The 24000-nt window shown below is 55.0% G+C and overlaps 1 protein-coding gene across 5 annotated transcripts; it reads left to right on the forward strand.

The window, feature by feature from the left end:
- Positions 1-546: 546 nt before the first annotated feature.
- Positions 547-23403, forward strand: DLG4 (discs large MAGUK scaffold protein 4). 5 transcript variants are annotated; one of them, XM_065910797.1, is made up of 20 exons: positions 547-904; positions 8511-8675; positions 12035-12088; positions 12225-12275; positions 12478-12602; positions 12699-12868; positions 12958-13094; positions 13247-13391; positions 16932-17227; positions 17341-17443; positions 17753-17867; positions 19166-19342; positions 19628-19664; positions 19776-19803; positions 19935-19982; positions 20093-20194; positions 20511-20683; positions 21599-21708; positions 22376-22467; positions 22669-23403. In XM_065910797.1, exons 1-20 carry the CDS (start codon positions 875-877, stop codon positions 22773-22775), a joined length of 2265 nt encoding a protein of 754 aa, XP_065766869.1. In that variant the 5' UTR covers positions 547-874; the 3' UTR covers positions 22776-23403. The 5 variants fall into 5 exon arrangements, 4 of the variants coding, with proteins under 4 accessions (XP_065766869.1, XP_065766868.1, XP_065766871.1 ...); XM_065910796.1 differs by having other exon boundaries at positions 549-904; positions 12216-12275; XM_065910799.1 differs by having other exon boundaries at positions 552-904; positions 8511-8576.
- Positions 23404-24000: the final 597 nt, after the last annotated feature.

Below are 24000 nucleotides of genomic sequence, written 5' to 3' on the forward strand. Positions count from 1 at the left end.
AAGAGTCCAGGATGCAATCACTTTTCAGGTTTCCTCCTGTAAATCCTGAGGGAGCCCTAGGACCCCAGGGATTCCCTCCTGCCAACCCCTCCCTCACTCCCTACCCCCTACCATGGCCTCTCTCCAGTATCTCAACCACCCTGGGTGCTCCCAGTCTTTGAGAGGCTGGGTGGGTGCTTCCTCCTCTGAGAAATAAACTCCCTCCTCACTGCCTTTCTGCTGCCCTCGCTGGTGGCTGGCCGGGACTCCATGTTTGCCTCAGGGCCTCTGGGCTCCTGCCTCCATCTCCTTTCCCATTATCCGGGTTCCTGCCAGCGCGGAAGGAGTTAACTCTACCGAGGCACCCCCCCATTCTCGCTCTTCGCTCGCTCCCTCCCTCCCCCTGCTTCCTCTCTCCTCCTCTCTCCCCTTCCCTCCTCGGCTCCACGGCTCCCTCGGCCGCTGCCGCCTCCGACCCCCCCACCCTACTCCCCCGCCACGGCCCCTAGCCCCTGGCCGTTAGGCAAGACCTTCCCCTACCCCGGGGCTCCCCGACATCCAGTTCCCCTCCCCCACCTCAGCTCATGCCCCAGCCCCCGAATCCCGGGGCTGCCAGCCCCCGGTGCCCCCGCCCCTCCTGAGAATCGGGGTGTACTCCCTAAACCCCCTCCCCTCCACTGGGGACCCCTTTTAGGGCCCCCTTCCCCTCCCTCCCACGCTCCCCTACCCTTCCCTTCTCCAACCCCCTCTTTCCCCTCTCACCCCTCCCCCCATCCTGGCCCCCCCTGCAAAAGTGGGGTGCGGAGGGGGGAGGGGTGAGAACCCACGGAGGGGAGGAACGAAACTCCGATGAAGTCAGAGCCCCTTACCCGCCGCCGCGGCCAGGCCCCCCAACATGGACTGTCTCTGTATAGTGACAACCAAGGTAAGCATGATAGGGGGGCCTGTAAACTGGGGGGAGGGTATGAGTTCGTGGGGAGGGGTTAATCAGGCCTAATCTGCGGCTGGGGGCCCTGGAATGAGAGCATCAGCAGATGGCGGGGTCATAATTTAGTTTGGGGTTCACATCTGAGAAAATGCTGGGTTTGGCCACAGGTGCCCCCTGGAGTGATCCCTTTGTACCTGTAGAGAAATGGAAAATTGGGGGGTATTCTGTGCCTTGGGGATCTGGTGAATTTTGAGGTTCACCAATGATGTTGAGGGAGACTTATTTAAGGAGAAGCCTGGCTCACATGGGAGCTCTGCTTGGTGTATGTTAGAAGGTGGACTATGTGGGGGGGGGGTTCCTCTTCCCTCCTGGGGGACAAGCTGGCTTCCAGTTGCCTTGTCCAATTTCAGGGGCCTCCTGGCTTGAGGGTAGAAGGTTACTGGTTGTGAGTACCTGACTGGTCTGGGGGTGTCAGCTGGCAGGGAAGGAGTGGGCCTTCAGACTATAAAAGAAGCATCTTAGATACATTTGGGGTGCTCTTAATTTGAGGGGGCTGTTAATTTCAGGATCAGTCATATGGAATGGGGATAGTTGGGAGTTGTCAGAGAACTGGAACCTGACAGAATCACCTGAGGGATTGGACCAGGTGAGGTTAGGATTCGGGGTACTCCCTGGGGAGGTAGACGGTTGCAGCAGCTAAGGTTGCCAGCTTCTTTGGAGGAGGATGAGAGGCTTGGGGAGAGGGGATTTGAGGAGGGGTACCAGGTGCGTGGTGAAAAATTTGGGGGTGGCCCAGGCAGGTGTCCACGATCCCCACTTCCCCCCACACTGTATCTACCCTGGTTGGGAAAGAGGGAGACGAGCAGATGGAAGGGAATGTTCCTGTTACCCCTGACCCTTGGTATCAAGGTGGGGGAGGACACCTGGATTTAAAATTACTAGGGTGAATAGGTGTAGGAGGAGGGCCGGGAGGGCAGCAGTGAAGATCTGTACAAGGGTGTCCCTGTGAGCCTGCCAAGTGCAGGAACTCCGGGATGGGGAACGCTGGCAAGCTTCTGGTGGGCTGCAGAATACCTGGGTCTCGACTCTAAGACTATGGGACTGGAAAGCTGGAAGCCTGGTGTGTGGAGGGAGGTTTGGGCGGCTGGCAGGCAGCTGGGGGTTGGGGGGTGGGACAGGAAGTGGGGGCCGGGGAGGCGGGGTCTGGGTGAGTCACAGGCTGGGGAGGGGGTTATATTTAGTGGGAACTGCAGATTCTCAGGGCAGGGAGCTGAGGACACACATGTTCCCCGCCACAAACTCACATACATGTATACACATGCATCTACACATGCGTTGTGCATGTGTGAGCACGGTTGGAGGAGACTGAAGGCTGAGGACCTTTAGGTCCAAGCCCCTACCCTCTCTTGAGGGCTCCTTGCTTTTCCTCCATTCTGTGGGCTTTGGGCTTTCTCCCATATTGCTGCTTCTTCCCATCTCCTGTAGTTCCAGTGGATTTTTGTGCCTCAGTTTCTCTGGCCTTCTCTCCTTTAAGGTCTGTCTGAGTCTCAGTTCCTCTTGACTCCTGCCCTTAATCTGCTCCTTAGTCTTAGGCTTTCTGGCTATGGTCCCTTATGTGCAGGTGTACACAGAAAGCCAGTTGGGATGTGTGGGTTCTGCTTCCAACACGTGAACGCACATATGAGAGGGAGGGTGAGGGCCTTGTCTGCATTGGTAGCTATTCTGGGAGGGTGGGTTTATTCATCTCCCTTCAAGAATCCTGCTTCTTCGATGGAGCCCAGGGTTGAGCATCCCCGAAGGAAAGAGTCTTGCGCAGAGAGGATCATGCATTTTGGGGTTTTACAGAGGCGTGGAGACCCAGGCTTGCCACATTCCTTGACCGGAAAACTTGTCAGTCTCGGGATGGCGGGGACTCCAAGTCCCATAAGGCTTTGAGGCAGGAGAACCGTCAGTGTTAGAGGGTTGCTGCCCCTGGGGCTGTTGGGAGTTGTGGTTCATCTCTATCCAGGGCAGCGGAGGGTTCGCTTTGGACGAGCCAGCAGGGGGGGCACATGGCACTTGTCCCCCCAGAATGCTGGGTGGGGTAGAGGGTGCTCATGCTTTGCGGTCGTTGAGCCTCCCAGCTACATCTGATTCCTCCATCTTTCATCGCCTATATTTAGATTTTTGCCGCAGTAATTTAAGGAATATTTATTGAATGCCTACTATGTGCCAGGCCCTGTGCCTTGAGCTAACTCTGCCTTATAGCTATCACTTAATCTTACTCTCTGCCTCGCTCTCTGCCGGTGTCTCTGAGCATCTCTCTCTCTCCCACTCCGCCCCCGTCCCTCCCCCTACTCCCCGCGCTGCTGCCGCCGTTGCCATGGTAACCGGCGACGACTGAAGTTGCGTGGCGGACTTGAGGGCCGGGCGAGGGTGGCGGAGGGCGGAGCAGAACAAGTGGGGGAGGGAGGAAAGTGGGGAAAGACCGGGGGTATTTGGCTAGAGTCCCGGAGGCGAAGCGGTTAAACCCTCCGGGTGGTCCTTATTGGACAAAGCTAAGGTGTCGGGGGCGGGGCAGTGTGGCCTACGGCCTCATTCATTGGTCGACTGGGGCGTGGCGGAGGGGCAGTGTGGGCGAGGCCGGGGGAGCGAATGGGCGGGAAGTGGACGCAGGCGTGGTCTCCTGGAGGCAGGTGGGCGGGGTCTGGCTTACTCTACCAAGGGAGGCGGGCAAACAACCTCAGAAAGGGGTGGGGCCTTAGGACTGGGTAAATGAGGGCGGGGCTGACCCGGCAGGGGCGTGGCGTGGTCCCATGTGCAAAGAGGAGACAGGGTTTGAGGGGCTTGTCTAAAAAACTGCGGGCAGCAGGGGTCTTTGGAAAGGAGAATCCGGGGGTTGGGCGATCTGACGTCTCAGTTTTCCTAAGATGGAGGACTGTTAAGATCTCATCAGAGCACAACCTCCTACCTCAACGCTATGTTCCAGGGAGACGGTTGCTAGGCGACGGCAAAGTCCTTGATCGCTGTGTTGCCAGGCAACGGGGAAACGGAAAATGGAGGGAAAAAGGAAATGGGGGATGGGGGAGGGTCTTAATGGTCATAGCGCCCACTGGTGGAGAACTAGGGCCTGTACATTTTCTTTTCTGTAAGGAATTTCCAGTTCAGCCCCTTCCGCACTGGCTCCCTCTGAGGATTACAGGCATTCTATCCAGATATGAAACTAGGGCCTTGGGGGGTCATCGTGGGGGCGTATCTAACAGATTCCAGTCAACGGGAAGAGAGGGGGCATGGATCACGTTCTAGGGAAATCCGTCCTCTCTACCATTTGTAGGCATTTTAGAAAAGCCAGAGAAGCAGATTTTAGGAGATCGCTCGCTGGGCTTTAAGAGTTGGAAAAGTGGGAGTTCAATGGGAGAATATTTAGAAGAGGTGCTTTCAGGTTCAGTTTGGGACAAAATGGAAGAGATCTGAGACAGTCATTCTGGGGTGTTACGGGAGATTTGTGGGTCACTGGAAATTGCAGGCCAGATCTTATTTTGGTAAATAATTTTTGAGACGTCGGTGTGGGGGAGATAGATAAATTTGGGAGTAATCGTCCAACAGAGTTGAAATTCAGAGTCATGGCGGGGGGGTGGGGAGGAATGTTGAAGTGTAGGGGAGGGCAGCCAGAAAAGGGAATAATGTATATATTTAAAGAGTACAGAAAAGGAATAGAGAAATATTTCTTAATCTAATAGTCTAGTAATAAACTGAAGAGGTTGCAACTGAATTCAGAAGGTCAGCTTTAAGGTCCCTTAAGTATTCCCTGAAATGGGATCTGGTGGTACTGGGGCATGTTAGAAAAGTCATGAGTATCTCATTAGGTTCAAGGATTTGGAGAGGGGACCCCAAGTGAATTTGAGGACTGGTTATTTGGATGTTTACATTAGAACAAGGGTAATAGCTGCACTAATTTCAAGGTTTCTGTTAGCAGACTGGGGGAACAGATGTAATTTTAAAAGGGATGATTTAAAGGGTATATTAATTTAAGGGTACAACAGGATCTGTGGTCTTTCAACTCTTGGAAAACGTTGTCTGGCTATCATGTGGGGCTTTACTGATGGTTAGAATAGGAGACGTCTTGACATCTGTGGGGATGTTGTCTACATTAACAATCATCGGGGAGGTTGGGGGGAGGGGATTGTGGGAGGCAGTTTAGATTCCTTGGGGATCTTTCTGACGTGAGGGAGAAGTGCTGCTTCCTTCCCTGCACCCTGAGAGTCCAGGGAGGTATTGTAATAGGGGCTTGGTGATTTTAGGGGTGGGAGATTAGATAGCATAAGGGATCCCAGAGAACCAGAGCGATAAATTGGTAATTTTAGGAATGTCTGTATTTGTGAATGAATAGGAGTATACTGTACACGGTGAAGTTCACAGAGAAACAGCTGGTACCAGGGAAGTTGATGGCTAAGAGGGTCTCCCCGCACCCCTTTCTCTCCCATCGTGACGCTCTCCCGCACTGCGCAGGCGCTGTCACCCCCCCCCCCCCCACTCCGGCCGCAGCCTCCAGTTGCCGCGGCCGCCGCAGCCCCCGCCCCTCTGCCCCTCCCCCCCCAACCCCGGGACCCTTGCTCTCCCACCCACCCCCTCCCCTCAGTCCCTCTCCCCTTCTCCATGTCGGCTCGGAACAGATTCGCCTCCATGTGTCTCTGCGTGGTACGTGCCGCGGTACGGGCTCCGGCCCCGCTCCCCTCTTTCCGGACCCCCAAATCTCGGGGTGCAAGCTTCAAGTGCTGTCGCTGTTCCTTCTGCTTGGCGGGGTCTCTGGGTGGCGTGTCTCGCGGACAGGCGCAGTGGGTCGCCCCTCCTATGATCATTCACTTTCACTCACAACCTTCTATTCTGGGGGTGCAAGCCTCCGTTCCAGGTCATTCTTGCAACTGGGGCTGTGAAGAGGGGGCCAAAGGGAAAAGAGCAACAGCGACCCCCCAGGCCTTTGACTTATGCTATGCCTGTGCCTTAATAATATTACCTGTGCCTTACTCTATTGGGGGTTCAGACTTGGTCCCAATTGTACTGGAGCTGTCGCTGGTCGCGGCCCTGAGCCCCAGTAGCGTAAAAGAGGGGACCCTCCTTCCTAGCCTGCCTGGCGTTAGTCGTCCTTTAGTCTGGGATGAGAGGTGCTGACCTCAACGCCCACCTCCCAGTTTGCAGTTTCCTAATGACTCTCCCACCCCCACCTCTCCAGAGGTTTTTCTTTACTACATTGACTTTAAAAATTTCCAGGGACTGAACATAGGCCCTAACCACTTTCAGCCACATTCTGGGAACTCTGGGATCCTTTCCTTGTTCCCCATCTCCCTGACTTTGTCACCGTATCAGGAGGAACCTTTTTCTCAGTCCCAGACACCCCGCCCCCACGGGGGTAGGGAAGGGAGAGGCGCCTGCAGTCTCAGTGTGCTACAGATTTTCTTTCATCTCCTCTAGAATAAACAATGACATGTCCCATTCTATGCTTCCATTTTCGTTGTGTGCATCCTGAGATTTCTTCATTGGGATTCAGGAATTTTCTCTGTGAGGTGGGGCGAAGATGGAGGGGCTTTGGGCTCAAACCCTCCCTGCCCTGTCCCAAACTCCACAAACTTGAAGCTTCAACCCTTAGCCCTGCCTCAGTTGTCACACAGGGACTTGGGGGCTTTGTGAAGAGAGAAGAGGGCAGTCTCCTTGTCTCCTTCTTCCCTCCCTGGCCCCTCCAGTTTTGGGGCTCTGTCCCTCAGCTCTTGCACTATCCAGGCCAAAGACCACCTTTTCAGAATGTGGCACAACAACCTCTTTCAGTTCATCAAATTCTGTTACCCAAGAGGGCCCAGCTTGGAGGAGGATCATTTAGTTTCTACTTCCCCTAACTTCCCTTCTCCACTTTTTGTGTTCTTGGTATGGAAACCTGGAGGGAGCTAGGAGTTCTTTCTCCAAGTCTGTCTCCAAGGCCAGAAAACAAAGTGGACCTTGATAAACCGCTTTTCTTTCCTTAAGACTTCAAACATATCAAGGTGGGACTTCCCTGGCAGGGTTCAGTGGTCATGACTCCACACTTCCACTGCAGGGGGCATGGATTTGATCCCTGGTCAGGGAACTAAGATCCTGCATATCCAATGGTGCAGCCTTAAAAAAAAAATGTATCAAGGTGCTCCTTGATCTCAGCTCTCTCTGTGTTCTGGATTGGAGAGTCTTAATGGACCATTTTCCTCTTCCTATTCTCTTTATCCTTAACCATGGCCAAAGTGGACTACATCCTCAGCCTTGGTTCCTCATCCTCAGAATTTTCACAGTCATACTCTGTGTCAGGCATTGACCTTGATAAGCTTCCTCCAGTTTAATCTTGTAACTGTTGTCCTCCGAATGTTGGGGTCCTCTCAGCTTTTCAGATACTTTTTTTGAGAGGGAAATCTTGCCTTCTCTTTTTACCCATGTGTACTGGGGAGCGTATTCTGCCTTCTCCAGTCTCTGAGAGAGCCCTACACATGGTAACCTCCCCTTTCTCCATAGAAACTGGCCTTGGGGAGGGTTTGCTTCTGTGGGGGGCAGAGGCACTACCCTTCATTAGTGTCTCCAGCTGCCCTCCTCTCTCTGGTCCCTCCGTTAATCTCATTTACTGGTGTCCGTATTAAGCTAGTAAGGGAGGCCCCTGAGATGGTACGCAGTGAGTTAGGAAGGGGAATCAGGGGGTCAGGTTGGGTCTTTCACTCCTAAAGGCCAAAGGGAGACCAGGAATTTACTCTGAGGTTTTACCTACTTCCTCAGTCATGAAACCTGGAAGCTGGCATCCATTCCTGCCCCCTTTCTGAGCCCTACCGTCTCTGTTCCTCCCCACCCTCCCCCTTCTTCTAGTATATCCGATTAGCTGGCTGGCTTCTGGGCATTTGTAGAAGTGGGGGAGTCCTGGGGCCCCCTTGCCGAAGACTTGGGAACCAGCAAGGCCAGCTGGACCGGTTTAGCTTAGTCCTGCGAGGGGGGCTGATGCCTGCTAGTACCTGCTAGTTGAAGGGCTCAACAGCGGTCCTTGCCCGGGGCGCGCAAGATGATGGGGAGTGATTCCCTCCTGGGGCAGAGGCTGCAGTAGGGAGACTGAGGCAAGGACGGTAGAGCGGGGTGGGATGGAGTACAGAATGGGAGAAGCAACTCAAAGGAGGGAGGTTACAACACGGGGAATGGGCTTAAGGTAAAGAGGAAGTGGGGGGAAGCTGATGAGGCAAGCAAGGATGCTGGGGATGGAGGTAGAGAAGGGGAGCGGTGCACGTGGCCGAGGGGCTGGAGCTCTGGGAAAGGGCAGAAGAAACGGACTTCAGAGGAGGGGGTGTGCTGGGGAGAAGGCGGGGGTCCTAGGCTGGGAGTAGGAAGAGTTGCGGGGAGGGTGCAGATTTGGGAAGAGAGGAGAGGTGCCAAGGGCCTGGCGGGAGAGGGGGCTGTGGGGAGGGTGGAGAGAGGGGAGCCAATGGGCTGGAGGACAGGGAGGGGGAGGAGCTGGTCAGGCCCCAGGGCCTTCCGCACTGCACTGGCGGGGGAGCCGAGGCGCGCCGGGGCGGGCCGCCTGGAGCCCGAGGCGCTGGGCCGGCCCCCGTGACGCCTCCGTCCCCGTCCCCAGAAATACCGCTACCAAGATGAAGACACGCCCCCTCTGGAGCACAGCCCGGCCCACCTCCCCAACCAGGTAAACGCCCCCGAGCTGGTGCACGTGGCGGAGAGGAACTTGTCCCACCTCGAGGCCGTCCAAGGGGTCGTGGGCCACGCCCACTTCTCCCCCCTCAAGGTAGGAGACTCAGGCGGCCCCCTCCCCAGTGCAGCCCTCGGAGCCTCGGAGCTACAACTACCCCCAAGGCCCGGTAGGGCGAGAGCCGGAGGTGGGGGGCGGCTGGAGCTGGGGGGCTGGGTTTGGGCTCCTGGGGCCAGGGGAGGGGGCATTGGGGGCGTTGGAAACACTTGGTTCCTAAAGAGGAGAAACAGAGGCCAGGCAAGTGGGAGCGGGTGTAGAGTTTACAGCCCTTGTGCGTGTGTGCGTGTGTGTCTGCGTGTGTGCGCACACGTGCGTTGAGATGCGAGCGTTCCCCAGGATGCTCCCCGTGCCTGGGCCCTCTTCATTCCTTCACACACCCCCACCTCCGTTTCCATTTTCTGTGTCCAGAGCTCTGATCAGAACTCCTGCTGCCCTCATTTGCTCTTGGCCCTTCGCTGCCTCCTCCCCCCACTTCCGGCCTCTGGGCCTGGCTCTCCAACCCTTTCCATCTGTCTGGCCTGAGATTTCTGGTTGCCCGGCCTTTCTGCCTCTGTCCCCTGCCTCGGCCTTTGCACCCCTCCTGTGCCTCCCCTCCTCGCTGCCTTTCCCTCTCTGCTGGCTGATGCTGGATGCTGTCTCTCTCTTCCTCCCACGCACTCTCCTTCTTCCTCTCCCCGATCCCCAGCTCAGGCTCTCTGGCCAGGATGAGTCCTCGGCCTGGGTCAGCCGGCTCCCTTTCTCCATGTTAACCCCCTTCCCTACTCATCACTTCTGTCCTTTCCTCCTATGCCTCCTCTCTCTCCTCCTCTTGGACGCTTACCTCCATGCAGATTTCTTTCTGTACTCCCCCCCCCCCCCGCCATTATTATTCACCACCACCTGTTTCCCTTTCTTTTCTGTGCTCACAGTTATGTTTTCCCTTCTCCAGTCCTGGGGAGGCCCTGTTTTTGAGATCTTCCATTCTCCAGGCCACTTCCCATCTTCTTCCCCCTCAGTCTCCTCTTCTGGGGGTGTATGCTGGGAGGAATGGAGTGTACCAGGCTGGCTGTGAGATTCAGGGGAACACTGGGGTCAGGGGTGAGATTCTGGGATCTTGTGGGATGTCCAGGGAAGGGGGAGGTTGTTGACGTTTCACCAAGAAGATGGAGAGGAGGTTCCTGAGTTCCTGAGCCTGGGAATGAGGAGGCAGAGGCTGGGCAGCAGTAGGTTCTGGAGTGAGAAGGAGGTGGTTGGAGAGGAGTTGGAGAGGGAAGTACCATTCTCATGCAGGTAGAAAAGTGGAAAGACAAGAGGAAGGTGAGAGGTCCTAGGTCAGGAGACAGGCAAGGATGAGACATGGAACCAGGGAGGAGGTTGAGCTGAACGAGGGCAAGGAGAGGAGGAGATGGGTGCAGAGGATTCCTGTGGAATGCTGGGGGCTGCAAGGACTAAGGAAAGAAGACGCTTTTTTTCCCTCAAGATGGGGCCATTCAGTCCCTGGGGAAGGGGAAGAGGATCGAAGGTGGTTGTACAGAGGTAGGGAGACTTGGAATCTGTGCCCAGGAAGCAGAGGGAAGTGGGTGCTGGAGGCCCTGGGTGTGGGAGGGAGGACCCATGACAAGGCCTGAGCTGGGGAACAGGAGAAGCCTCAGTTTTCAGAGCGTTGAGAATGAAGGATTGTGATTTGGGTGTAGAATCTTGAGGGTCAGAGAATGAAGTAAGGGAGAGTGGTGGTGATCTCTCTGAGGAATCATAAGTTAGGATGGAGGATAACAGCAGGAGACTGATGCTGGATGGGCCTGGACAGGGGCACAGGGCGAGGAAGTGGATGGAGAATGGAGGCTGGGGTTGGAAGATATCCGGTGGGGTGGAGAGAGGGGTGTTTTATCTACAGCTACACAGCTGAGATGAGATGAAGGTAGTTGGGGATAAAAGATGGAGCCTGGGTCAGGAAGGTCTAGGGTAAGGTTGGGGATGGCAATTGAAGACAGACTGTGGGACAGAGGATGGACATGCAGATGGGATGTAGGCAGTCAGTGGCTATTGGCTGGACAGTAGCATTTGCTGAGATTTGAAGGGTCAGAGGATGGATTTAATAGATTTATGGGTATGAAATCTATCACGGAGCTTGAAAATATGTACTACTGACATATCGCAGTAGGAGAGAGGAAAGACCCCTTGGGAAGGAGAGAGCCAGGAGTCTGGGGAATCCTCGATGAGTGCCTCGCGCTTGGTAGGCTCCAAATAAATATTTGTTTAAGGAGGAGACAGGTTGGGGACCCCGGAAGGAGGCTTTTGGCTGCCTTCCCCATTGCTATGGAAACGTGGCTTCGGTTGCCCTGGCAACTGGGGAAGCCCCTAGGACCGGCCTAAAGCGGCCCTGCCCTAGAATCTAGAGACCCTGCTGTGTCGAGGCGACTGACGTCAGGGGCCTGGGCACACCCCACTTTAACCCTTTCCCGGATGAAATAGGGCAGGGGTGGGGGTAAGAGTAATGAGAGGCTAGGACCCGGATGTCTTTCACCACTCCCCTTTCCTGACGTTCTTTCTACTGCGTAGGGTGAGGGGCGTAGGGGAGGGAGGAAGGAAGGTTATTCTGGAGGCGCTGCGCCCTCAAACCTCTTCAGCCCGGACTTCTTTCTGCCGGGCTACCTGGGGGGCGGGGCCCAGAGCAGGAGAGGCGGGGCTAACGGACCAGATTCTGCCTTTGGGAATCTGGTCGCTCTTAGGCCACGCCCCATCTCCCCCTCCCGTTGTCCTGGCGACAGGGCCTCCAGGAGGTGGGTCTCCCCAGGCCTTGGCTGGGCTTAGATACCGTTGCTTGGCAACAGGATCCCTAAAGGAAGGAGTAGATTGAATGGTGGGTGGGCGAGAAGGAGGGTGGGGCCTGCATCTTGGGGAACCCCGTATTCCGGGGGCCCAGGGCTTAGGGCACATGTGTGTGAAAATGAGGGGCAAGTCTGAGGGAGGGTTATGAAAAGATCTGGGTGTAGGTGGGTAGATAGGGACGGGGATGGGGTGGGACCTAGTGGACAGGAGCCCTGTGGTATGTGTGCGTAGTACATAAGGCATGTAGCATTCTGTGGTGTTACATCCGGTGAGAAGCTCCCCCCACCAGCCGGCCCCCCCTCTCCCGGCTCTATACCATCTGCTGCTCCCCAATCTGGCTGTCTCTCTCTTCCTGCTTCTCAGACACCTCCACATGCAGGGGGCCTGGGCTGGGCAGAGTTGGGGCCAGCACGTGTACCTGTGTGTTTGTAACGTGGATCAAGGCTAGGTCCTTCAGGGAGTCGAAGGGAACAGAGCGGGCCAGGTTAAGAGGCTGAGAGAGTAGCCATGGTGGGGGGATCTCTTGGTTACGGGCTCCCTCTTGAGCCAAGGCTCAGGCAGCTTTTCATCTCCTCTTTCCCTCGCAGGCCAATTCTCCCCCTGTGATTGTCAACACAGATACCCTAGAAGCCCCGGGATATGTGAGTTGTTTAGATTTTGGGGCTTTTACAGAAGGGAGGAGGGAAGGTCAGGTCCCAGCAGCAGGGTAGGGTCAGGTGCTCAGGCAGGAAGTCTGTCTCACATCTCTTGTGTTTCTGGCCCGTGCTGGAGTTGCAGGTGAACGGGACAGAGGGGGAAATGGAATACGAGGAGATCACATTGGAAAGGGTGAGCAGGCTCATGCAGCCCAGGTCCTCCCGCCTTGCCCCCGTCTGTGCTTCTCTCTGTGCCCGTGTTTTCTCAGTGGCCAGCCCCTTAACCCTGTCCCTTCCTTCTCCGGTAACAGCTCCCCGACCCTCTCCCCTCCCCTCTTGCCCCGTCTAGAGTAGGCGGAGAGGGGAGCTGACCCTCTTCCCCTCCTTCTGCCCAGGGTAACTCAGGTCTGGGCTTCAGCATCGCAGGTGGCACTGATAACCCCCACATCGGTGATGACCCTTCCATCTTCATCACCAAGATCATTCCCGGTGGGGCTGCAGCCCAGGACGGCCGTCTCAGGTGGGGAGAGGAGACGGGTTAGGATGCTAGCTCCCTTGAAAGGGAGGACCAGGGCGGCAGGAAGCTCCTGGCTCAGGCCCACCTTGCTGCCCTCAGGGTCAACGATAGCATCTTGTTTGTCAATGAAGTGGACGTGCGGGAGGTGACCCACTCAGCTGCGGTGGAGGCCCTCAAAGAGGCAGGCTCTATTGTCCGCCTCTACGTCATGCGCCGGAAGCCCCCGGCTGAGAAGCTTATGGAGATCAAGCTCATCAAGGGGCCTAAAGGTAGCGACCCAGTTAGGTTGCCACCCTCCTCCCGCTGTCCTCTGCCCCAGGGGACTTAGGGACCCACCTCTGCCCTCCCCTCTGCCCAGGTCTTGGCTTCAGCATCGCCGGAGGTGTCGGGAACCAACATATCCCCGGAGATAACAGCATCTATGTGACCAAGATTATCGAAGGAGGTGCTGCCCACAAGGACGGGAGGTTACAGATCGGAGACAAGATCCTAGCGGTGAGTGGGGTCACCCATCACTCTTCTGGCCCACACCTGGGTCCTGCCTGTTGGCCTGGTGCCTGCCCAGGCTTCCTGATGGGCTCGCCCTCGGCACATCTGTCTTGAGATTGCTTCTGGTTCCGTCTGAGCTCTGCTTCCCTTGGCCCCAGGTCAACAGCGTGGGGCTGGAGGACGTCATGCATGAGGATGCCGTGGCAGCCCTGAAGAACACGTACGATGTAGTCTACCTAAAGGTGGCCAAGCCCAGCAATGCCTACCTGAGTGACAGCTACGCTCCCCCAGACATCACGACCTGTGAGAGCCCTCTAAACCCTGGAGCTCCCCATGTCCCCCCGCCAGTCACCCTATGACGTCCCCATTGACCCTGCCTCTTCAGATCCTTCCCCTGAGCTGGCCACAACCTCTGTCACTTCCTTTGGTTGGAGAATAGACGGAAGATTGGTCACCATGAAAGAACAAGAAAAGATTGTCAGTAGTCCCTCCCCCAGAAGGCACTAGATGGTTTTATGGCTAATTTTATCAAATCCTCATGGAATAGGTAATTCTTATGCTTTTTCTGAGCGCAGGGAAAGATAAAATGTTTCACATTTCATTTTATAAGGGCATTTGAAAAATGGTCACAAGGATAATGTAAGAAAGTAGGGAGTTCCCTGGTGACCTAGTGGTTAGGATTCCAGGCTTTCATTGCTGTGGCCTGGATTCAGTCCCTGGTCAGGGAACTATGATCCTGCAACCCCATGGTTCAGCCCAAAAAAAGAGGAAAGTATAGGTTAATTTTGCTTCTGAACAGAGATGTAAAAGTTTCTAATAACATAGTTGCAAAATATACACAGTGGTATATTAAGGGAGTAACATTGTCACAAAGTTGGGTTTATTTCAGGGAATTAAAGGTGTTTCCATATTATGAAACCTCTAAGTATGAGTCATTGTTTTTAAAAAGTTAAGGGAGGGACGACTTTGGCAGTCCAGCAGTTAAGACTCCATGCTTCCACTGCAGGGGGCATGAGTTCGATCCCTGATCACTGGTCACTGGGGAGTTAAGATCCCACCTGCCATGTGGCGTGCCAAAAAAAAAGGTAGAAAATACAGTACGTTCATTTTAGACAGATGTGGGGAAAGCATTTGATTAAATTCAACTTCCTATTCTGAGAGGAAACTTAGTATACTAGGAACAGAGAAATTTTCCTTAACATGATCGAAAAGTGTTAGCAGAAATCAGCAGTGAACACATTGTAATGATAAAATCCTATCTGTGTGTCCATTAAGTTAGGAACTAGGCAAGGAAACCTCTTCCTGCTACTGTTAGTCCACATGGCTTCAGAGCAGGGTTTCTCAGTGTTGGGACTGTTGACAGTTTTGTCCTTGACAATTCTTTGTTGTGGGGGGTGTTGTTCTGTGCACGGTAGTATGTTTAACAGCAACCCTGGCCTCTATCAGATGACAGTGGTACCCTTCCCCTCCAGTCAGAACAACCAAAAATGTCTTTAGACTTTGCCAAATGTCCCCTGGGGGCAATGGGGTTGCAAAATTACCCTGCTTGCGAAGCACTGCTGTAAAGATTTCAGGCAGTGTAGCAAGAGAAAAAAGAATAAATAAATGTTACATTTCAATGGAGAGAAACAGACTTATCCTTATTTGTAAATTATACTTTTGTCCATCTAGATTAAAATCTAAGTGAATTAAATGAAAACCTTAAAAATAATAGGTAGGGTTAAGAATGTGGCCATATGTAAGATTAAAAAGCAAGAACTCATAACTTTCCGGCAATAAGAAAATATAATGGGTAAAAAGATCCTTTTTGCCATAGGAAAAATGCTCTATAAAATTCTTGGAGGACTTCCCTGGTGGCCCAGTGGTTAAGACTTCACCTTCCAATACAGAGGGTATGAGTTCCCTGGTCGGGGATCTATGATTTCATATGCTTCTCAGCCAAAAAACCAAAACAAAAAGCAGAAGCAATATTGTAGCAAATTCAATAAAGACTTTAAAAATGTTTTAACATTAAAAACATCTCTAAAAAAATTCTTAGAAAAATAAGCTTGACCAGAGGGCAGATTTATTCAGTAAATGACCTGTGTCAGATTTTATCAGGTAAATGATGAAACTTTACCAAAGGGCATAAAAGAACACTAAAGAACTGGAAAGTCACAGCATGTTTCTTGATGCAAAAAACATAATATGCTAAAGATCTCAACCCTCTCCAAATTTTTCTCTAATTTTATGCAATCCTCATCAGAATGTTAATGTTCACCCCCCCACCCCCAACTGGAAAATTACATTTGGGAGAAGAGCTAAGAAATTTTTGGAAAAGAATAATGAGATGTGACTACTTCATCCAAATCTGAAATCATACTGTAAGACCATATTAAAATCACACGGTCTTGTTTCTGGACACCATAACCTATCAGAGGGAACCTTTATTCCTTGGAGAAAGGGCCAGATCTAAGACTTGAGCAAGGAATGTGTAAGGTGAACTTGTAACATCTTTCATATTAGCAAAACTCTTTGCGACTCCATGGACTGTCACCCATCAGGCTCCTCTGTCCGTGGAATTCTCCAGGCTAGAATACTGGAGTGGGTTGCCATGCCCTACTCCCGGGGATCTTCTTGAGCCAGGGATCGGACCCCGGTCCTCCTGTATTGCAGGTGGATTCTTTACCATCTGAGCCACCAAGTTTTCACTTGAGAACTTTCCCATTTTCTAGCAAAATCATTAAAAGAACAAGTTACCTTGTAAACCTTTAAAAAAAGAAGAAAGCAAGGAAGATATTCATGGATTGTGTCAAAGAGACAGGAGCCAGATTGAAACTGGTTGTTCAACCAAAACTCAGTAAATATTTTAAAATCTACAGGATTGTAAGGATACTTCAAAACAACTAGGTACCTTTGGAAGATGCTAGGGAACTTGTACATTCTGAATACTGGCAAGCAAAGGGAAAGAGTTTTTATTCTCTTTTCCTATGCATATTGCACTGTAGAGTGACTGGTAATTGACCTGGGAACATTCTTTTTTACAGACAAATTGTCACTAATAAATGTTCCTCCCTAAAAAAAAAAAAAAAAAGAAAAGAAATATACATGGGCACTATTTGCCATCCTCAGTGAACTGTCAAGTCCAGGCAGTGATGGTCAGTGGCTGCTAAAACTCTTAGGTGAGAGGCTAATGGTGAGCTTTATAATGGATGGGTCAGGCTGACAAGACCCCAACCTACAGATTTGTATCTCAAAAAATGCAACCTGACATCGCGTCCTGTCATGATGCAGAAAGTACGCAGCAGCATCTAGGAAATATTTCTGTCAAAAATTGAACTTGAGTCTCTATACAAGTGACCACTTGACAGGAGATGCAAGGCAGGGATGTAAGTAGTGATCTACTTGTTAGGGTTTCCCACTATTTCCTAAAAGAAGGTGGGAAAATCTGCTGGACACATGACCAAGTTTTCTCACCAAATGAATGACCAGGAAGTGAGGGAAACAAAGGGAAAGGAATTTTATAGATGATATGAGAGATGGTTCAACCAAATGAAAATCCCCAAAGCCTGGGATTAATATTCCCCTTGGCTCCATACCCTTGGCATACTTAGGTCGTGTACCCTTCAGATCCACTCGCCACTAGGAGAACCCACCCCTATCATGACCTTTGAATTCCTGCCCCCCGATATTGCTGTGACCAGATGTCCCCGGTACACCCCAGCCTCATTTCTCTGGCACAGTGACATCCCTTTCTCCTGAGCCTGGTTCTGCTGCTTTCATCGGGAGGAGGTGGAGTGGTGGGCGCTGTCTCCCTCCGTGCAATTTCCGTTGCATCTGGCCTTCCCCCATGTCTTCCCTCAGCGTATTCCCAGCACCTGGACAATGAGATCAGTCACAGCAGCTACCTGGGCACTGACTACCCCACCGCCATGACCCCCACCTCCCCTCGGCGCTACTCCCCCGTGGCCAAGGACCTGCTCGGGGAGGAAGACGTCCCCCGAGAACCGAGGCGGATTGTGATCCACCGGGGCTCCACAGGCCTGGGCTTCAACATTGTGGGTGGCGAGGACGGTGAAGGCATCTTCATCTCCTTCATCCTGGCTGGTGGCCCTGCAGACCTCAGTGGGGAGCTGCGGAAGGGGGACCAGATCCTCTCGGTAAGGCAAGGCCAGCCCCTGCCCGGACCGCCCCCTCCCCTCTAGCCGGGGCTCATGTAGGCTGGAGCCCGGCCGCCATCTCCAGTAACTCAAGCTCTCCCCGCTCTCTCTAGGTCAATGGCGTTGACCTCCGCAATGCCAGCCACGAGCAGGCTGCCATTGCCCTGAAGAATGCGGGTCAGACAGTCACGATCATCGCTCAGTATAAACCCGAAGGTACTGGGCCTGAGACATGGGTTCAATCCCTGGGTCAGGAAGATTCCCCTGAAGAAGGAAATGACTACCCACTCCAGGATTCTTGCCTGGGAAATCCCATGGACAGAGGAGCCTGGCAGGCTACAGTCCATGAGTTTGCAAAGAGTTAGACACGGCTGAGTAAACGGGAATAACCAAGCCTGAAGCTCCCCCTCTCAGATGGTGCTCAGAACTCTGTCTCCTGGCTTCTGCAGAGTTTGGGGGAAGGGGAGGGGAGAGGCTGACAGTAGGGAGGAGCCAGAGCTCAGGAACCTTCTTGTCCTTCCTCAGAGTACAGCCGGTTCGAGGCCAAGATCCACGACCTTCGGGAACAGCTCATGAACAGCAGCCTGGGTTCAGGGACTGCCTCCTTGCGGAGCAACCCCAAAAGGGGTTTCTATATCAGGTTGGATGCTTCCTGGCTGGGCCTCTCTTTATTCCATGGCCCCTTGTCCCCCAGCCAGCTCTCGCTCCTCAATCTTGCCTGGCTCCTGTCCCGCCTCCCACACCAGGGCTGGAAACGCACAGGTTAGCATTGAGAAACACTCCATAGCGACTAGAAAACAGCCTCAGCCTCAGTGATCCCTACTGCTTCGAGCCCCTAGTCACCCTGGCACCTTCCTTGGGACTCCCAGCTGCCGCAAGGCCTGGTAACTCAAAGGTTAATGCCTGGCAGGGTAAGGGACCTCTCAACTTTTGGAATATTGCCCAACCCCGTGGGATAACACATTCCAGGGGAAGTGGACCACCGCTGTCTCCAAGCTGACCCTGTCTCCCAGGTGGCATCTTGCTACCTTCTTAGGGCTCCTTCTCCCACTGGCTCCTCTTTCTCGTCTGCCCCAGGCATAGGCGCTTTGTCTGAGCCTCTTCCCTACCCTCCTTTTGGGCTCCCAGTCCGCTCACATAGCTTCCCCTGCCGCTCGCTTTGCCAGTGTGTCTCAGAGCAGTCAGCCCAGGCCTGACCTCTTCCCATGGTCCAGACCTGCAGCTCCAGCCATCTGCTTTCTGGACACATCCCTGGGGTTGTCCCACAGGTGTTCACACTCAGCATGTCCCAAAGCTAGCTCACCTCTTCTCCCGTGCGCTCATGCTCTCTGTCCTGCCCAATTGGTGTCGCTCTTCCTGAATGGCACCACTGTCTGCTGAGACGGCTGGCTCAAACTGGAGCCTCGCTCGGCCCTTCTATCCTTGCCGGGTCCAGTTGGCTCCCAGGGCTGGTCAGTTCTAACTCCCAGATGATGCTGATGATCCTGGAGTCCCTTCCCATCTTTCTAGCCCTGGTACTTTCCTCGGCATCTCTGGTGTCTCTGCAGTCATTCCCTCCCTTGTCCTTACCCTGGAGTTGTCACTTACAGGTTGTCACTTAAGGCTACCCTACTGCTGAGGGTAGCCGGACTTGGGTCCATGTTACCCTCTGACTGTGACATGCATGCAAATGGCAGCTGCTTTCTTAGGAGGGCACTGTTCTCAATTTTACTCTCAAAATCGCCCCCGATCCATAGGCTGTCTGATCCCTGACACAGTGAGGATGGAGTGGCTGTTCACAGTTGTAGAGCTTTAGGTTCCCACACAGTTCTGGGGTTCCTCAGAATCCACAGCATCTCTGGGAGAGCCACCAGCGGCCATGTGAGTCTGTAGACCCGTAGGCAGAACCTCGGGGGCCTCGGCCCTCACCAGGCTGACTGGGGGCTGCCTGCCCTCCAGGGCCCTGTTTGACTATGACAAGACCAAGGACTGCGGCTTCCTGAGCCAGGCCTTGAGCTTCCGCTTCGGGGACGTGCTTCATGTCATTGACGCCAGCGATGAGGAGTGGTGGCAGGCGCGGCGGGTCCACTCCGACAGCGAGACCGATGACATCGGCTTTATCCCCAGCAAGCGGCGGTGAGCCTGCCTGCCCCTGAAGCTCCCAAGGGCCACAGGGTGGGCAGCCAGCAGGGTGGGCAGCCAGCAGGGAGGGCATGGGTCCACCCCCAGCTTCTTGGGGATCTGTCTGCTGACCCTTCCCAGGCACCACAACTCACAGGAGCCCTTGGGACAAACACCTCATTTAGGAGCGTGGGGCCCAGGGGCTGCTGGGAGACGGAGTTCTCAGCTGCCCTGGGGGTGGGGGCAAGAGGGCCCCTCACTGGGCATTTCTCTACCCCCATCCCTCCATGTATCCCTCAGGGTTGAGCGACGGGAGTGGTCACGGTTAAAGGCCAAGGTAAGTGGAGAAGGCCGAATCTCTGGTGGAAGAGCGGAGGTGGGGGGCTGGGGTGTGGCGCTCATGGGTCTGGACTCCTGACCAACCGCATGGCCTGCTCTGTCTCCCTAGGATTGGGGCTCCAGCTCTGGATCACAGGGTAGGTTGGGTCAGTTTGGGAAGACCTGCGGGGAGAGGGGCCCTGGGCTTCTCTTGAGTCCTCAGGAAGGCAGGTGGGGGCCCTGCATCCCCTGCCTCCAAGGCCCTTGCAGATGCCCTGCCTCCTGTTAGGTCGAGAAGACTCGGTTCTGAGCTACGAGACGGTGACACAGATGGAAGGTGAGCCCTGGCAGCACGCCCTGGCCCAGACCCCCTGTCCCGGCTCTGCCCCTCCCTTCCCACCGCCCCCCCCCATCTCTGTCCCCGCCTGACCCCCACGCTCTCCTCAGTGCACTATGCTCGCCCCATCATTATCCTCGGGCCCACCAAGGACCGCGCCAACGATGATCTCCTCTCCGAGTTCCCCGACAAGTTCGGATCCTGTGTTCCCCGTGAGTGCAGGGCCTTGGGGGGCAGTGGGGGTGGGGCCCAAGGGGTCACAGGCAGAGGCACTTCTGAACACAGGGGTTCTCAGACAAGGGTGCTGCTCAGCCACCCTCACGTCCACCGGGACCATCCCAGGCCGGGGACTTGGATGACCCAGAGATGCTGGGGGAGGCAGCTCCACCCGTCTCCCCTGGCCTGGGTCTCCCCAGCAGCCCCCTTCCCCGGAGGACTAGCTGGGCTCTCTGGGGGGTCACTGTAGGCAGGGTTGAAACTGGAGGGATGGTGGTTAGATCTTTGGGGGGCGGGGTGACTTCCTGGCAGATACGACGAGGCCCAAGCGGGAGTACGAGATAGATGGCCGGGATTACCACTTTGTGTCGTCCCGGGAGAAAATGGAGAAGGACATTCAGGCCCACAAGTTTATCGAGGCCGGCCAGTACAACAGCCACCTGTATGGAACCAGCGTCCAGTCCGTGCGAGAGGTGGCAGAGCAGGTAGGAGCCGCGGCCCGTCCTCCTCCTCCTTCCCCCCATGGCCTTCCTCAGCTCTCTAACTCTCTTTCTCTCTCTGTCTCTTTCCCTGCTGGGTCTCCACTCCGCTCCTCCACCTCCTTCTCCTCTTGGGCAACTCTGTCTGCCTGCCTGCTCTCTGGTGCCCTGCTCCCCACCCCCTGCCTCCCCTCCTCCCTCCCTCCCTTGGTCCCTGACCCCAAACTTCATGCTGCCATCTGTCCCCTCTCCCCCTCTCCTTGCCCCATTTCACCTCTCTTCCTGTGGCCTTGCCCTTGGTGGCTTGGCCCCCCACAACTCGGTCCCTCCCTTCTGCCGGCTCCCCTTTGGCCCTCTCCCCCTCCCCTCGCCTTTCCTGGGGTCTCCACTTGCCTCTCCCACTCCTCTGCCATCACCTTCTCCCCGCTGCCCCCACCCTGCCCTCTTCCCTCCATGGCTCCTTTCTCCATCTGCCTCTCCTCCCTCCCATCTGTCTCTCCTTGTTCCTTCCATCTGTCTGTCCTCTGTCCGTCCTCCCCTCCCTCCTCCCTCTATCCTACTTCCTTTCTCCTTCGTTTTCTCGCCCCACCTGCCTGACTCCGCCACCTTGGCCTTGCTCTGCGCTCTCTTTTGGGTCCCCTCCCTGCCTGTCCTCTCTGTTCCCTCCATCCCCTCCCTCCTGTGCCGGCCCCTCCCTTGCTCTCCCTCTGTCCCTCTCCTTTTTTCACTCTGTCTGTCTGTACCCTTCCTGCCTCCACTCTCTTTTGCCCACGCGTCTTTTGACATCCATCTCACTTCCCTTTTGGCCAATCTCGTGTCCTCCACTTTTCCACGTCCTGTGTGTGGGTCCTGTCCTGCCACCTCTGTCTGTCCTTTCCCACCACCTGCTGGTCCCCCTCCACCCACCCTGCCTGCCCCCAGGGGAAGCACTGCATCCTTGATGTCTCGGCCAATGCCGTGAGGCGGCTGCAGGCGGCCCACCTGCACCCTATCGCCATCTTCATCCGCCCCCGCTCCCTGGAGAATGTTCTGTGAGTATGGTCTCAGGGGGTTTCCCCTCGGCTCTCCCATACCAAGCCCCGGGCCTCAGATGGCCTCTGTGTTGAGCTCTTCCCTCAGAACCCTGGACAGCAGCTCCAGCAGCCCCTGAGGGGAATTGGAGCTAGAACCCAGAGGGCGCAGGGAAGCCCAGGCCTCTTCCCTCTTCTTCTGCCCTGGGCTATGCGGGACTACAACTCCCAGCAACCCCTGGGGCATACACCTGCTGGGCATCGGGGCTGTTGGGAGTTAGAGTCTGAATCCCTTCACTGGGCTGCCGGCTGGAAGGATGAGGCTCTGGAGAAGTCCCTGAAGTGGCCACACCTGGCTGGGGTGGGTTGTGGGGAGGGGGCCCATCTGTGGCCCCAGAGGATATTGGGAATTGTATTTTTTGCTTCATGCTCTAGATAAGAAAATAGTGGGGATATCCTTGGTGGTCAAGTGACTAAGGCTCTGTACTTCCAATGCAGGGGACCCAGGTTCATTCCCTGGTCAGGAAACTAGATCCCACATGCCCCGTCTAAGACCTGGTGCAGTCAAATAAATATAAAAAAAAAAAAAGAAAAGAAAATAATGGTTGCAACTTAACATCCCTGGACAGAGGAGATAAAGGCAGGGCAGGACCCACCCTCAGGTCTGTGTTTCTCTCACTCTCCACAGAGAGATTAATAAGCGGATCACAGAGGAGCAAGCCCGCAAAGCCTTCGACAGAGCCACCAAGCTGGAACAGGAATTCACGGAGTGCTTCTCAGGTGAGGCTGAGGCTAGCCCGTGGCCAGCACAGGAGGTGCCTCTGGCTCAGATTCAAAAGAGGGGCCCCCACAGGGTGGGTGGTTTAGAAGGAGGTATCCCCTTTGGGTGGGTGCATCCCATGGCTCATGGACTGGAGAATTAGGAGAAGGTGCCGTTTGCCCTGGGCGTGACTCCCTGCCCCGCCCCCTCCTCGCCCCTAGCCATCGTGGAGGGCGACAGCTTTGAGGAGATCTACCACAAGGTGAAGCGAGTCATCGAGGACCTCTCAGGCCCCTACATCTGGGTCCCTGCCCGAGAGAGACTCTGATTCCTGCCCTGGCTTGGCCTGGACTCGCCCTGCCTCCACCACCCGGGCCCTTGGTCTGGACTGAATTGCCCAAGCCCTTCCAACCCCCAGCCTCCCTCCCACCCCTTCTTATTTATTTCCTTTCTAACTGGATCCAGCCCATTGGAGGGGGGACACTCCTCTGCATGTATCCCTGCACCCCAGAACTGGGCTGCGGAACCCCAGGAACCTGGGGTCTGGGGGGAGCCCCGGGCTCCTGATCCCAAGCCCTGGCTCCTTAGGACCCCTTGCCCCTGCCCCTGCCCGCCCCCAACGCACACACACACCCACTGGGGGGCCACCTGCTCTCCCCCATCTCCTCCCACACACTTTCCAGAAGTCAGGGCCCCCCTCCAGGAGCACCCCATTGCAGGGCTGCAGGCCTCCGCGCTCCCCCCGAGGCAGGGTCTGGGGTTACTCCTACCCCCATCATAACTCCCCAGGTCCCTTGATTTCTCATTTTATTTTTCCATTTTTTTCTTCTCAAAGGTGGTTTTGGGGGGATTAGTGGGGGGATTCCACCAAGGGCCCCCTGCCTTCCACATGCCCCCCACCTTTTTTCTTTGCCGGTTTGCATGAGTGGAAGGTCTAACTGTGGCTTTTTTTTTTTCCTGGGATCTTTTTCTTTTTCTTTTTTTTCTTTTTTCTTTTGGGAATGGGGAGGGATGGGTCTAGGGAGTGGGAATGTGGGGGGGGAGGGTAGGGGGGGCAGGGTTGGGGGTCGGGTGTCTGGGAGCCAGGGGAAGACTGGAAATGCTGCCGCCTTCTGCAATTTATTTATTTTTTCTTTCGAGAGAGTGAAAGGAAGAGACGGATACTTGAAACCCGGTGTGTGGCCTGGTTATTTGGGACCTGGGTGAGGAGGGAGACCGGGTGGGAGTATAGGGATGGGTCAGGTAAAGTCAGATCCTTCTCCCCCTACACTCCTCACCTCCCCCCACCTCCCCCCAGACAGAACAGAGTGGCCTGAAGGGGGCCTTGGAGGAATCTGCAGATCAAGGCTCCAGCAAAGAATGGGCCTGGGGTGGGGGCGGGTCTGGAGTTCCATCCTAGGTCCCTGATAGAACCAGGAAGAGGACCTGCAAACGTAGCCCAGCCCTGACCCCTTTTCTGAGCCGTCTCAGCCCTGTCGGGCAGCGTAGAGTCTGCTGTCAGTCTCTAAAGAAAAACAGAGAAGACGGTTCATTCATGTTCATGGAGCTGTGGA

This window comes from Muntiacus reevesi, chromosome 18 (assembly GCF_963930625.1).
Source record: "Muntiacus reevesi chromosome 18, mMunRee1.1, whole genome shotgun sequence".
Taxonomy (NCBI): Eukaryota; Metazoa; Chordata; class Mammalia; order Artiodactyla; family Cervidae; genus Muntiacus; species Muntiacus reevesi.

Excerpts from the sequence above, each read along its gene's own strand:
- DLG4 (XM_065910796.1), top strand. The coding sequence starts at position 875 with ATGGACTGTCTCTGTATAGTGACAACCAAG. Across the intron at positions 8,676-12,034 it reads CCCACTTCTCCCCCCTCAAG|GCCAATTCTCCCCCTGTGAT; the intron begins GTAGGAGACTCA and ends TTTCCCTCGCAG. Across the intron at positions 21,709-22,375 it reads CGCTCCCTGGAGAATGTTCT|AGAGATTAATAAGCGGATCA; the intron begins GTGAGTATGGTC and ends CACTCTCCACAG.